The 15,165-nt window shown below is 59.1% G+C and overlaps 1 protein-coding gene across 4 annotated transcripts in view; it reads right to left on the minus strand.

Annotated features, from left to right (window-relative positions):
* CELSR3 (cadherin EGF LAG seven-pass G-type receptor 3) overlaps positions 1–13,840 on the minus strand; it is a 32,167-nt gene extending 18,327 nt beyond the window's left edge. For all 4 annotated transcript variants that reach the window (XR_010433457.1, XM_064667544.1, XM_064667546.1 and 1 more), the window contains exons 1-7: positions 10,522–13,840; positions 3,813–4,445; positions 2,091–2,313; positions 1,613–1,728; positions 1,135–1,223; positions 597–754; positions 237–400 (exon numbers count right to left, since the gene is read on the minus strand). Coding sequence is in view for 3 of the 4 variants with exons in the window: in XM_064667544.1 (XP_064523614.1) it covers positions 237–400; positions 597–754; positions 1,135–1,223; positions 1,613–1,728; positions 2,091–2,313; positions 3,813–4,445; positions 10,522–13,825 (4,687 nt within the window). In the remaining variant the exon portion in view is untranslated. The remainder of the gene's footprint in view (positions 1–236; positions 401–596; positions 755–1,134; positions 1,224–1,612; positions 1,729–2,090; positions 2,314–3,812; positions 4,446–10,521) is intronic.
* Between the last annotated feature and the right edge of the window lie 1,325 nt (positions 13,841–15,165).

Raw genomic sequence — 15,165 nt, forward strand, 5'->3', positions numbered from 1 at the left:
TAGCATCTCCCAGACAGGCCAGCTCTGCAGGCTCTGCACTTGGGATCAGGGGACATTCCCAGAATATTAACTGAGGTGGGCATTGGCTCATTTAAGAGGATCTGGAAGGCCCATTCCCCAGTGGGAAGCTGCTCAGCTCCAGCTGTGCTGCCATGATGCTGCTACAGCCCAGCAGTGCTGCTGCCTGAGCAATTCCCAGGGCAGGGGCTGGCAGGAGCAGACAGAGGCACTGGCACCTGCAGTGGTTCCGTTGTTGGCGATGTAGGAGGCCAGGTCGATGCGTTTGCTGTCAATATACAGGTCTCTCATGCATCCCACAAAGTCACGGTGAGTGATGGGGAAGTTTTCTGGAAGGTTGGGGACCCCTCCAAGGAGTAAGGGACCTGTGAGATCCAGGGACCTACAGGAACAGAAGCCCAGGGTGTTAGGAGCCACAGCACCTCAGGCTGGCCCAGCCAGCTCCCCAGTGTACGGGGCGGGGAAGCAGACATCCTCGGGAACAGGCACACACAGCCAAGGTCCCAGATGTGAAGAGCTGGCTCCTTAGGGGACCTCTCCCCACCACAGCAGTGCCCATCAGTCTCCAAGGAACTCACTTCTTCGAGCTGGTCTGCACACCTTCTGCAGCACAGGAGTAGTTCCCAATCTCACTGCCGAACTGCAGGGCCACCGAGGCATCGCATTCATCTATTGTCAGGATGGCCACCTTGTCCTTGGAGGGGCCCTGCACTACCCCCAGGGTGCTGACCTTGGGCTGAAAGCAAATGCAGGGCGTCAGCAGCACATGTGCCCCAGACCCAAGCACTCAAGGGTTCACACAACAGCAAGGAAAGGCCTGAGCATGACTCAGGCACCACTGCACTGCTGGAGGTTTGAGCAATGCAGGGGGGACACCTCTGGCCAAGCCCAGCAAGCAGCACCAGAGAGGGGCATGGGCAAGGACACTGCATGGAGAGCATTCCTGCAGCCTCCAAGTGCTGTCCTGAGTGTCAATCTCCCCCTGCACCTGGCTGCCTGTTCCACTGAATCCATCCCTAAAGGGCTGAAAACCACCTCTACCTTCTCTCCACAGCCTCCCTCAGAGAACAGGAGAGCCAGAGCCACTCACTGGTGGTAAGAGAGAACCAAACGTACCTTGTTGTAGTAGCGGAGCTGCAGCGTGTGCCACTGCCCATCACTCACACCTCCTGGCAGGTAGGGGCTCACCACCGTGCTGGACTCTCCTGAGGAGACAGGGATGATGGCAGGCTGAGGGAAGCTGGACAGCCCTCAGATGTGCCTGCCCCTCCTGAGGCACCAAGCCCACCGTGCTGCCCATAGCCTTGTGAAGTTTGTGGTGACATAACAGGCCAGAACAGCAGCAGAGACCCCAAAAGGGTTTGTCCTGGTTTGTGCTCACAAAGCACTGCTGCACTTGCACTCCTGAACCCAGGGAGGGTCCTGAGATACACACCCATCCCCTGTGTTATCCAGTGATGCTCACCAACACCTCTCACCCCTGCCTCCCTGAGCATGAGCTCCATCCAGGGCAGCACTCTGCTCTCCCTGCTCAGCACAGGCCTTCTCACAGCTCCCATGACACCAATCCCACAAGAGGCAGGGCTGAGCATACCTGTGGAGTATTTCAGCTGGACCTGCCCCTGGATGATCTCCACTGCCAGGAAGTCATGCCTCTCGTTCAGGCGCCCATTGTAGAGCAGGAGGCCACTGGGCTCCACAGTGCTGAACCTGGGGCAAGGGAGGAAGCAGGAAGGCAGAGTGTGTGCAAGGAGCACGTGGAGATCCCCGCTCTCCTGTGGCATGCACCAGCATCCCAGTACAGGGACACTGAGACCTGACCAGGGAGGTAGTGAGCTGGCAACATGGAAAGTCTGAGGCACTGAAGGGAGGGATGAGCTGATGCCAGGGCAGATTCAGAGCCCTTTGGTCAAAGGTGCCACGGCAGCCCCACGGGGAAGCAAAGCCAGTAACACACAGGTCTGGAGACCATCAGCCAGCCCCTATATTGGCCCAGTGTGCACAAGAGCCACCAGAGCAGGGCCAGGTGAACCGGGGACACTGGTGTCCAGCAGAGGAAGGAGAGCACTCACGAGAGGGCCAGGGTGAAGTGGAAGCGCTGGCGCAGGCCCCGGAACATGACGAAGGATCGCGGTGGGAAGGAGCGCGTGGACACCTCGCAGAAGGGCATCTCGAAGCCGCCCGCCGGGCACTGGCAGCGGAAGCCCCCGTCGGCAGCGTTGGTGCAGGTGCCACCATTGCGGCACACGCCGGGCACACACCGCCCCGAGCGGCTGTCCACTTCACAGTTCTCACCTGGGGGAGCAAGGAAAGAGCCTTGGGACACAGGCGCAGTGGCCACTCATCCTTGTCCCGGGAGTGCAGACCTCAGTCAGGTTTGGGGCAGGGACAGGACTCTGTGGAGCAGCTGGGGGCCAACAAAGGATACAACAACCCAAGTGTCACCCAGGTGTTCCCCACAGTAGCAGTTCCCCACAGGTAGCCAGTGAGTGAGCTACCACTGCCAGCCCTGCAGCACAAGCCACTGGGCTGGATGTGATGCCAGCTTTGACTTAAGGGGCAAGTTGGATCCAGTATGGCATGGGAATGGGACAGCAGGCGCTGGGCTGCACAGTCCTAAGGATGAAGAGGCAAGGACAAGCCAAGGAAGTCATAGTAATGGAGAAAGTACTTCCTTGGTCCCTGCCACCACACAGGCCTGTGAAGGCATCATAGTTCTGTCTCTGGGGTATGGGGACAGCCCAGTGCCACTGAGCTCCCTTGCCAGGTGCCTCCGAACCCTGTGTGCAGGCTCTGACATAAGGAGCAAAAGCCAAGTGGAAACCAGTCAAATGAGGGACAGCAAATATCCTTGCACCTTGCTGCCATGGGTAACAGGGATGCCTCATGCCAGCTCAGTGCAAGTGCAGGGGGTCCGGCCAGCCCTTTTTCCCATGCTATCCCCATAGCACACTCAGCTGCAGTCCTACACCCCCAGCACTGCTCCCACTACTTGCTCTGTGGCACGCAAGGAGGATGAGGAGACAGCATGAAGTGACAGGGAAATGAGCTCATTAACCCTTCTGCTAATGGCTGTTCACGCTTCAAATGCTAGGGGTTAATTACCACTGACTCTGCTTATCTCACCAGGAACCACCAACAGGAGAGCAGCTCCGAGGCAGCCATCTGCTGCCACGCTCCCTCCCAGCAGCAAGGGCAACGCAGGGGATCCCTCCTCAGTAGCCACAGACCACCTCCCCTTACCCACACGTGCCAGACATGGGCCTCCACAGCCTGCTGGTGACTTGTGGCAACAAGACACTGGCTGGACTGGAAATTTGTCCCCCACAGCTAGCACCAGATCTGCCTGGATCGGATCCTACCTGGTTGGACAGCAAGGTCCAGCCTCCCCTTCTGTTCTGGGTGGGCAGCAGCTTACCCATTGCACATGGGGCCAGTGTGGGTTCCACACCTCTGCCAGACCAGCTGAAGCACAGGCAGACACCAGCAGCTCAGATAGCCCCAGAGCCTGCTAGCATGGAGGATGGCCAAGAAGCCTCCTGTGCCCCAGCCTAACACAGTCCAGCTTAGTCCTCCTGCTCTGTGAAAAAGGCTCCCCAAGAGCCTTTCATGCCACCTCCCAACAAGACAGATTTCTATGGCAACCTCAGCCCTGCACATCCAGCACCATGGAAACATGGAGAGCTGGGCTCCAACACTCGCTGCCCTCCTGTGAAGAGCACCCTGCCATGGTGACAGCAACGCCAAGGGACCCGCCCACCTGTCCCCCCACAGTCCCCCGGCTCAGCACTCACCGCTGAAGTGCTGGTGGCAAACGCAGGTGTATCCCCCCTCCTTGTGGGTGCAGATCCCGCCATTCAGGCAGGGGTTGGAGTAGCAGAGGTTGATCTCTGTCTCACAGTAGTCCCCGGTGAAGCCCTGCGGGCAGCGGCACCGCAGGCCAGTGATGGGGTGGATGGGTCTGAAGAGGGTGGAGGGGGAGGCGATGAAGGGGGCCGAGCTGTCAAACTTGAGGACAGAGATGCACTTCATGTAGTTCTGGCAGGGCTCCCGCAGGCAGACGTTGTCGTCGAAGGGCAGCACCTCCAGCATGGAGGCGCCCGTCAGCACCATGCGCTTCATGTACAGCTGCTCCTGCAGCTCCTCCGAGCTGAAGTAGCGCCCGCCCCGCGGCGCCAGGGCCGAGAAGCTGACGTTGAGCACCGTGCCGCCCACGTCCGTGTCGTTCTGGATGTTGAAGATGAAGATGTCCTCCTTGGGCGTCGCAAGCACGGTGGCCACCCCTTCCAGGAAGGTGGACAGCAGTGGGGAGAGGAACCGCTCCTGCCACATGTTCTCCAGCCGCACCGTAATGCTGTTGGCCAACATGTCCTCTGTGATGATGATCACCCGCAGGACGCACTGGGCCGTCACACTGTGGATCCCATCTGTTGGAGGGAACAGGGACACAGTGCAGGTTTCTGCCACTTGGAGGGTTTCCTCCCTCCCTCCCCAGAGCAGAGACCTGTACCCCAGTGTGGCCTTCGACAGGTCTGAGTCCTCGGCTAAGGAAGCCTGGAGCCACAGCCCCAGAGGCCAGCAGGGTGCCACCTGGACTGGAGGGGGAGTGGCTGGTGTGGCTACACCTTCTCCCTCCCATCAGCCTCTCCACTGAGAGAACTCTCAGGTTTTCTCCCTGTCCTGAATCTCGGCAGCAAACTGAGCTCTGAGGAACAAAGGTGCTCAGGAACAGAAGGAAGTCCCAGCAGGAGGTTTGGCAAACACAGAAGCCGATGCCAGGGCCCGGGGTGTTTTGCTTCCCTGCTGTGTCCTGTCTGCCTCCCCCACGCTGCCTTTCCCTGCGCTCTGCTCTCCTCCTTCCGTTTCCTTCTTCTCTCCTCCAGGCTCTCCCAGGCTTTTGTGCTGGTCTCCCTGCTTCCCCCCTTCCCACCATCTGCTCCGCATCTCTTCCTCCCTCGGTCCATCTCCGGTTTGTTTAATTCCCTTTAATCTCTATTTTCCTTGGAAACGAACTCCCTCCCTTTGGGACCCCGCGATCTCCCAGGCAGGAGCACAGGAGCATGCAGACACTGGGGCGTGCCCGCCTGCTCTCTCCCAGGACCTTGGCCAGCAGCAGCAGCTCACCCGCCCCACGTCAGGTGCACTCACAGGCAGCAGCTCAGGCTGCAGGGGCACAGGCAATACAGCACAGCTCAAACGGGCAATGGCAAAGCTCCCACCCCAGCAGTTCTGCGATCAGGGGCACCTGTCTCACCCCACCTACCTAGCTCCCAGTAACCCAACAGATCCTGCTACCTTGGAGGGTCATATGTCCCCCCCACCAGGCCACCCTGGACAGCTCTGCTAGAAGCTTTTGCCAGACACACAGCAGGGAGAAGCCTGTCTGCTGCCCCCAGGATGCCTCCTTTCTCCTGTTCTGCTTCTTCTGGGCCCTCTAGCCCCAGCACAGGCTCTGGCAGGCAGAGCCAGCCTTCAGCATAGCAAAGCAAGGACCGCACCAACCTCTGTGGCCCCAGAAATGTTCAATGAGGCTCATCAGGAACCTCACTGCTCCTGAAATGAGGCAATCCATCTTCCAGCCCATTGACAGCAGCCCAAAGCTGGTGCCCCACGGGCATCAGCAGCACATAGCTGTCACCTGTTGTTCCCATCTCCCCCCCACATCCACCTGAGAGCCCTAAACCCCCACATTTCCTTGGAAACCTGGCTCTCCATCATCATACCAAGACAACACTCACACTCACATCAGCACATCTCAATAGTGACTACCAGGACTAATCCTGGATCCCAAGCCTTGCTGCAACATCCCCTATGTGCTTCACCTCCTCCAACCCAGCGCATGGAGGCACAAAAGGCAGCAGGTTTCCTGGCACCCTGGTCAGCCCCAGTCCCAACAAGGACCAGGAGTGCAAATGCCAGCCACCCGTTCCCCCATCCATGCCCCAGCTCCGAGCCTCATGTGCAAAGGTGCCTTTACTGTTCCCCTCTTCCAACGGCTGCTGTGCTGCAAAGCCTTTTGATTTCCCTCAGCCCTGTTTGAAGTTTGCAGCGCAGGAGGATTTAAAGATTGTAACGTCTCCTTTTCTTCCCGCCTCTCTCTTCTGCTCTTCAGAAGGTGAAAGCTTTCTGGCGACCCTGCAAATTCCCGTGCAAGCACCAGCCTGCACACCGGGACTGCTGCTCTGGAGATAAGGCTCGCTCCAGGCTGGGGGAGCAGCGTGCCAGTGCAGTCACCCAGGAGCTAATCTCCTGCAGGAAAGGGGGGGTTGCTTCTCTCTGAAATCAAACTGCTCCCACCCCACATGGAAGCAAGGTGAGAAACCACCCCTCCGTGTGACACCCTGCCAGCTCTGACATGGAGGGCAGCACGAGCAGCAGTTACTAAACAGCTCTGTCTGGCACCTGGCTGGACATGCCAGCAGATTTAGACCTGCCTGGGCTCAGGGCAAGGAGGTGGCATCATCACCTGCATCCCCAAAGCACCTTCTCTTTGCAAGAGCCTCATGGGGTGCCAAGATCACCCAGACCTTGAGGGGCAGGAGTGAGAGGAAAGCCACAAGCCTGACTCAGTGGCATTTGGCATAAGATGCTCCCCAACCCACCATCAGCCTGGCATCCCTCCCTGAGGGGCCACTTGATGTTGGAGCACCCCGGGATGCCACCACTTTTTCACCAGCTTCCTTCTCAGCACACAGCTGGGTCATGTCCCAGCTCCCCCTCCTCTCCCTTTGTCCCCTCCTCACAGTTTGCTTCTCTGGCCAAGGCAAGGGTGAGCTCAGCCCAAGCCCAGCTCCCTTCCCCCTCCTCTCTTTGGCTCATAGTTCACCCGGAAGCAGCCATGAGGCCCTGGGGACAGCTCTCTCTCTCCCCAAGGGCTGCTCAGTGCCCAGACATCTGCCTGATTTATGGCTGTTATTAGGCCTTGGCTGACACGATGCCGAGTCCTGGGGCAGGCCAGGGGCTAGCAATGCCTCCCAGGAGCAAGGAGGCTGTGCCTGGAGAAGAAGGTGGCCTGCAGGGTGCCTGATGCCTTTGGCATTGCCCAGCCCATGGCAGAAAAGCCAAGCACCCCCTTCCCATTTCCCCACAGCAATGTGGAGCTGGAGCCAGCTCCAGCCCCATAGCCCTCCTCAGTAAGCTCCCCATAACACACTGTCCCACCTCATCATCACACCCAGGGCTGCCTCCAACCTCAGCTTGTGCAAGGAGAAGCAGATGGTTAAGAGAATGACCCGCTGCAAATGGGGAAAGCAAAAAAAAAGGCAACCAGAAGAAAGCCCAAAGCTGGCTGGAGGCACTGACCCCCCATGGGAGGCATTTTAATCACAAATGCTCAGCCTTTCTGATTAAATCCTATGGCTGGAGAGCTGGTGCCTGGTGAATATTCATGCAGCAGAGTGAGGAGTCCTAGAAACATGGCTACAGGGAATGGAGCAGGGAAAAGGGACAAGGGGCTCTAACCCCCGTGCTGGGCAGCATCATGTTTGCACTTCCAAGACTGACAATTAGCAGCTTCAAAAGCACCAAAGCTAAAGAAAGAAGAGCTCTGTCTGGAGAGAGCAGGATGGACAGCAGACTCCTCCTGGGAAGCTGCACAGTCAGTCTGGGAATGGACATCTAGGCTTGTACTAGAAACCTTTTGCAGGGAGCAGGTCTGCCAACCGCTGCCAACCACTGCCCTCCTGGGTCTGCCAGAGTGAGAGCCCATCTCTCCTGTTCCTTTGTGCTGCCAGTGGCTCCCTGGATCCCCGGGCAACATCTCAGCCTGCTGTGCGGCATGAGGCATGGACTCCAGCCAACACTCCCACCCCAAGAGCCATCAAGTCACTAGCAGAGGTTCCCCTTCCCCTACAGCAAATGGTTGGGCTTTCAATCTCTCAGGAAGCTCCAGAGATTGGGAAGAAGGCAGCTCAGCTCAAACAACCTCCCTGATCCTGTCCCTCACTTGTGGGGACCAGAAGCTCACAAATAGGCTCCAGTGTATCACTGCCTGTCCTGTTCTGAGTGGCAGAGACAGCGTCCAAGAGAGCAAAAGCCACCACTCTGCCTGCAGTGGCCACCTTAGGGACAGTGAGGGCGTTCTGGGGACAGACAGGGTGGCTTTCACGTTTGCAGCTGAGGAGCAGTAAAACATGTCCAAAGGGAGAAGTCAGGAAAGAAGGAGATGAGTATGGGTATGGTGAACATTCCTCACCACTGCTGAAGGGCTTTGGCAGACCTTTCAACATCTTGATGATACTTTACCAGTTAAGAGATCTTGGAAATAAATTAGGCTCCCATCACCCAGCACAGAGGAAGAACATCACTGTCCCACAGCTGAGTCTCCACCCTTGCCACCAGACCCAGAGAAACTAGTCTGAAATGGTTGAAAGTCAACATGATGTCAGTCTCCTACACTGTCCTGATTTCACACAGTAGTGCTGGCCCCTCCACCCTGCTGTCCTGCATCCTTGGCGGTCAACAGCAGATTTTAGCACCCATAGGTGTCCACACACCTGTGAGAAGCTGGGGTCAGTTTTGGGGCTGTCAGTCCCACTGAAAAGGCACTGGTTTGTGATGGCCCAAGTCTTCTCTGTCTCCTACAAGGGACTGAGCTAAGGATACACACAGCTTGTAGGCAGGCAGGCAGAAGGGCCCCTTGCCCTGTGTTTTAGGGGTATCCAGCCTCCCCAAAAGGGGTGATAAAGGTCACAGGCAGGCAAAGAAGCCACTCCCTCCTTGGATGCTGACCTTGGGGTACCCACCTAGGTGATACTGCTGCCTTCCAGCAGCAGGAAGGTGCTCCGACATGGTGCTGTGCCCGGGGCAAACAATGCAGCCAGGTCTGAATGTCCTGGCTGCCAGCTCTGTAAACCCACCCTCCCTCTGCACACAGCGACAGCGTGGGGCTGACAGAGCTGCCAGCTGGGCGGGGGGCTTCCAACAACAAAGACAGAAAAACCAAACCAGACTTCCACCTCCACAGCCAACACCAAAGCCAACAAAAGGTCTGTTTTCCAGTGTCTCTCTTCCCTCCCCGAAACGGCTCTTCCCCTTCCATCTTCCCCCTTCCTTCATGAGCACACCTCTCCCATTCTCCCTTCCCACTGGAAGATGACGACATTCTAATTGCAAGGGCCCCCTTGCCGCGAGGCGGCTCGATACAGGACTTCGGGATGTGATTGTCTCCTGCCTTTGTGCAGGGTTAAGTGTGTGAGGAGGCAGGGCTTGCATAAACACACTGGGGCAGAAGCTGGAAAGGTCAAAACCACCCCCCATCTCCAGCGACGGGCATGTGTGCGCCTGCACCCGCTCTCGGCCAGCCCTGCGGCTACAATTAGCCCCCCCAGAGCCCCAGCCCACCGCTCGGCTGGTGCTGCCCATACAGGATTGCCTTGAACAGGTCTCCTCTTAAAGCCCTCGCTCCATCTTTTGAAAAAGATCCTCCTCTCACTGAATAAGCCGGATAGAGAGAGGTAAAAGGGAGGGCGCCTGGTAGCCAATGGTCAGGGGAGCATCATGATTTAGTGTACGGCTCCCCAGGCACTCTTGGCAACTCGGTGCTTGGCCCCTCCGGAGAGGGCTGTTGCCCTCCCTCCCCCAGAGCCACTCCACGGTTCAGCGATGGACAGACGCCTCCATTTCCAGTCACACATCCGCCAGCAAAGAAAGGCTGATGGTGAAGGCAAACGTCAGACTCTGGGAGCTCCAGGTCCAAACCCCACTTGCTGATGGGCAAGGCCCTAGGTCCATCTTTGCCCTGTCCTCAGCTGGGCTAGAGGGGACCCCAATACTCTGCAAAGCCTTCCCGGCAGCTACCACTAGCATTTGCATTTGGATACTCCGACAACACACACTAGGCAAGAGTTCCGAGCACTGTGCTCAGGTTTGTCACAGCTGTCCCTGGCAACAATAAGTTGGCCACAGAAAGGTAGTACCAGGCTTTAGAAGTGCAGGTGTTGGCAGGTGTCACAGCCACAATCGAGACTGAACCATTTGCTACCAGCAGATGGGTATTTTTAAGAGGGTTCCCTTCACACTGAGTTCAGTCCCTCTCTCCCACACAAAGTCGGAGGAGCGCTTGGTCCCAGCAGGGAGAAGAACCACCCAGGCTTGGGAGCAAAGCAGTGTACCAGCCCCTGGGCCAGCAGCTTGGCCTTCCTGGGAACTATCTGCCTGCCTGGCCAGCAACCTATGGCACACAACACTGCCTGGCTGGCCACAGCACCTCCAAAAGTGCCTCACTCGCAGCTACAAGCGATCCCTGCACCTGAGTAATGATGCTTTGTTCTTGCAGATCATCTCCAGCCTCAGCCCCTTTACAGAGCACTCCCCAGCACCCTGCCTCCAACTCCTACCCTTCCCACCACTCCAGTAGTATTCCCTGACTAGAAGGGACTCCCAATCCAAATCTTGTTGCTAGTCCCCAACCCGTCCCCGACACAGAATGGGGTCCCCAAGGGGGACTGTGTGGAGCTCCCCCTAGGTACTGCATTGAAGGTTTAATGATTTTTCACTCCCTACCTGTGACAGTCACCAGCATGGAGGCCACAAGTGGACGGTTGTTATCCAGCTTACGGCTCAGCCTCAGCTCCCCGCTCGATTGATTCACAATCAACAAGTGCAGTTCATTTCCCCGCTCAAAGGTGTAGAAGAGGCGGTCAGATGCATCTGGGTCATATGCTGGGACCTTCCCTATGATCCCTGAGGGGAAGGTGTTGGACTTATTGGACACGTAGTTATTGAACAGGATTTGGAAGTTCTTGAGAACAGGGCTGTTGTCGTTCTGGTCAATGAGTTTGATGTGGACTGTGGCTCTGCTGACCAGAGGGGCAGAGGTGGCCTGCACTACAATCACGTACTCAGGTTTTGTCTCATAATCCAAGTCTATCAAGGCTGTGAGCTCCCCAGAAAAGATGTCCATCTGGAATATCTCGGGGATGTTGCCCTCCACAATTTGGTACATGATCTGGGCGTTGGGTCCCTCATCTGGGTCAACAGCTGTGATTTGGGCCACCACAGAGCCTACGATGCTGTTCTCCTTTACCAAGACCTCAAACTCTTCAGCAGGAAAGACGGGGGCATTGTCATTCACATCCTGAATGGTGACCTGGATGTGGACGGGAGTTCGCTGAGGAGGGATGCCCCTGTCCACAGCATACGCAGTCAGTTCGTAGACGGGAACGTTCTCTCGGTCCAGCCTGCGGACGGTGCGAATGATCCCCGAGGTGGGCTCTATCGTGAAGTCTCCATCGCCATCCTCCCCGTTCTGGAAGGTGTACTGCACTCGCCCGTTGGTGTGAGCATCCCGGTCAGTGGCAGAGATCTGGAGCACGCTGGTGAAGGGAGGAGCATCCTCAGAGATCACGCCCTGGTAATGAGGGCTGACGAACTGGGGGGCATTGTCATTAACATCATTCACCATGATTTCAACATACGTGGTGTCCGCTTTCTGGGGGATCCCATTGTCCTTGGCAGTGATAGCCAATGTGTACGTGACCTGGTCCTCATAGTCCAGTTCTGCCTGGAGAGTGATGGCCCCAGAGTCTGGATCAATGCGAAACTGAGGGACGTTGTCTTCCAGGTAGTACGTGATGCGGGCATTTTCCCCCACGTCATCATCTGTGGCGCTGATCACCACCACGGTGCTGCCCACAGGCCGGTCCTCGTTGATGCTCACAGAGTAGTGGGCACTCTGGAACACGGGCCGGTGGGTGTTGGCATCGGTGATATTGATGTGAACATGGCAGTTGTCACGCAGGGTGCGATCAGAGGCTGTCACGGTGAGCACGTAGCGCCTCTCCTGCTTATAGTCCAGTGGCAGAGACAGAGTGATGAGCCCTATCCCACCTTGGGTGCTGATGGAGAAGCGGTTCCTTGTGTTGCCTCCCGTGATCTGGTAGGTGATGGCACTGTTCACATCCCGGTCGATAGCTGTGACGCTGAGGACGCTGGTTCCCACAGCTGCATCCTCGTTCAGGCGGATGAAGTACTCCTTCTGGGTAAACTCAGGGCGGTTGTCATTGACATCCATGACAGTGATGGTGACGCTGGCCGAGGCGGATAAAGACGGAGAGCCATGGTCACGAGCCTCTACTCCAAAAAAATAGTGCTCGACTGACTCCCGGTCCAAGGGCCCACTGACCGTGATCCACCCTGTGGCACTGTTCACCACAAAGGGTGTGTCAGCAGAGACCCCTGTCAGTTTGTACTCCAGGCGTGAGTTCTCCCCGTAGTCCGCATCCACGGCCTGGATGTGGATGACAGAGTGGCCGAGGGGAGCATTCTCCAGGACAGAGATTTGAAAAGGGGTGCTGACAAAAATGGGGGCATGGTCATTGATGTCCACCACCTGGATACTGGCCATGCCAGTGTTGTTAGAAAGGGGAGGACGCCCCGCGTCCTGTGCCCGGATCCTCAGGGCATACTCCCGCTCCACCTCAAAATCCAGCGGGGCCACCACCTGTATCTCCCCAGTGACACTGTCGATGGAGAACTGGCCCCGGCTGTTCCCACTGATAATGTTGTAGTGTACCAGCGCGTTGTTGTCCTTGTCCAGGTCCGTGGCAGTGACGCGCAGGATCTCAGTGTGGGGCCGTATATCCTCTCTCACTTGGACAATGTAGCGCTTCTCACTGAACTGAGGGATGTTGTCGTTCTCATCAAGGACTGTGATGTAGACCTTGACTGTGGCAGAGCGGGGCCCCGGCTCCCTTCCCTGGTCGTTGGCTTCCACCACGAGTGAGTACCTCTCCATCTTCTCCCTGTCCACAGGCCCGCTGGTGGTGATGAGGCCGGAGCGGGAGTCAATCTCAAAGACATCATGGGCAGCCCGTTCATTGACAAAGCGGTAGCGGATGTTGGCGTTGGGCGGGGAGTCGACGTCCGTGGCCCGCAGCTGCAGGATGGGGTATCCCTCCTCCACGTTCTCCCGGATGGTCTCCCGATACTCGCCCTGCTCGAAGACGGGGTCGTGGTCGTTGCGGTCGGCCACGGCGATGGCCACCATGGTGGTGGCGGAGAGCCGGGGCACCCCGTGGTCGGTGGCCGTCACTCGGAAGTAGTGCAGGTCCATGCTCTCGCGGTCCAGGGCCTGGGTGGTGGAGATGAGCCCGTCCCGCGGGTCGATGCTGAAGAGCTCCCGCGAGCGGCTGTTCATCAGCGCGTCCATGGAGTACACCAGCCGCCCCGCCTCGCCCCCGTCGGGGTCCTGGGCCGCCACTGCCACCACCGCCGTCCCCGCCGGCTGGTTCTCCGCCACCTCCGCCTGGTAGTTGTACTGGGGGAACAGCGGGTGGCGGTTCGGGGCTGCGCGCCGGCTCCGCCGCCCCGAGCCCGGCGCCGGGGACAAGGGCAGCGGGCGCGGCGGGGCGGCGCGGGGCGGGCAGCGCGGCGGGGACCGGCGGCGGGGCAGCCCCGGGGGCGCGGCCGCCGCCCGGCACGGCACGGCGGAGGGGCTGCCCCCGCGGGCCGGCGGCCCCCAGCCCGGCGGCGCGGCGGCCCCCAGCCCGGGGGGGAACAAAGGGAGCAGCAGCAGCGGCAGTAGCACCAGCAGCAGCCCCCGGTGGTGGCGGCGGCGGCAGCAGCAGCGGCTCGGGGCAGCCACCCGCTCCTCCGCCGCCGCCATGGTGCCTCGGCGGCCGCCGCCCGGCCCGGGCGCACGGCGGTGGGCTCGGCGCCGCCCCCGCTCAGCGCCGGCCGCCCCCCGCCCCGCCGCCGCCGCCGCTGCTGCCGGGGGAGGCGGTGGCTCCTCCCGCAGCCCCAACATGGCTCCCGCCGCCCCGCCCCGCCGCGCCCCCGCCCGCCCCTGCCCGCCCCGCGCCGCCATCTTGGGCGAGGGACAGCGGGCGGCGGCGGCTCCGCGGCCCTGGGGACACCCGGGCACCGTGCGGGGACACCCGGGCACTGTGCGGGGACGCGCGCCCGCCGGTGCCAGCCCTGCCCCTGCCCGCCCTGCAGCGAGGTGTGAGCCCCGCGGTGCCGGGCACGGCTGTGGCGGAGGGGCTGACACCGGCCAGCCCCGGGGGAGGGGCTCCCGGAGCCTCCCTGCCAAAAGCGCAGGGCCCGTGGACACCGACACCGTGACATGACACAGCACACACCTGCTGACCCCGCCGACCGGCTGCTGCGGCGCTGCCCCTGCACCAGCACGGTCCTTGTGCCGCCACCAGCGTCCCCAGGGCCAGGCTGCTCCCCCAGGGTGGCGCGGGTTTAGCTGTTCCACTCCTTTTCCCAACGGGGACCTCAGCCGCCACCAGGTGAAGCATCAGCACCAGCGAGAAAGTCGCACGTTTTTCTTCCTGCATCCGTGATAAAAAAAAAAAAAAAAAAAAAAAAAAAGCGCAACCAACATTTTTCCAAGGAGAGTTCAGTTTGGAGCCCTTGCACCAGGGTGGGTCATTATAGCTCATCAGCCTCATAACTTAGCTGTTGGTTTGATCTCAATCAACTAATATCGCAGCCTAATCCACTGGAGCTTGTAATAGGTTTAGGAATAGCAGGGGTTTAAGTCCTCATTAGCGTTCCATGCCACAGTGGGGGGACACCCTTGTACACGTCCTGTTGAAGGAGAGGGCACACTGGGGTGAACGCTAGGGAAGAAAGAACTGTGTCAGGGAGGAAAATAGGGCAAATCTGGGAGATGGGGGGGAATTTAGGATGGGGTAGGGAAAGGCAGGGAGTACATGGGACACGCAGTGCCTCTGTGCACATCCCACCTCCAAGGGGGCTGCAAGAGCCCCCTGTGCCACTTTGTTGGATGGGCTCTGGTTTGAGGTGGGTAGGCTGGGGAGCAGCCCTTGTGCAGCCCCTGCATAGCTCCCCAAAAACCTCACAAACTAACAGCGAGATGGATTCAGACTGGGGAGATGGGGCTTCGCTGCTCACCCATCACTCCCAGCACAGCAGGAGCCACCCCCACTCTCCAACAACTCTCCCATCCCGCAGGAAACCACACAAGGCTGTGCAAGGTCCCACAGTCCCTTGGCAGAAATCCAAGTGGTGGCTTGAGAGCCACACACTGCTTTGGACAGCACAGGCCATCTGCACAGTGAGGAGGGGGTCAGAGGGATGTGCTGGCCCCAGGACACCGCAGGTCTGGGGACCTCGAGGGCGTCCAGCTGCCACTGCCATGCTGGTGCCCTCTGCTCCAGCTGCTGTAGCTGCAGC

Source organism: Pseudopipra pipra, chromosome 11 (assembly GCF_036250125.1).
Source record: "Pseudopipra pipra isolate bDixPip1 chromosome 11, bDixPip1.hap1, whole genome shotgun sequence".
In the NCBI taxonomy this organism is placed as follows: domain Eukaryota; kingdom Metazoa; phylum Chordata; class Aves; order Passeriformes; family Pipridae; genus Pseudopipra; species Pseudopipra pipra.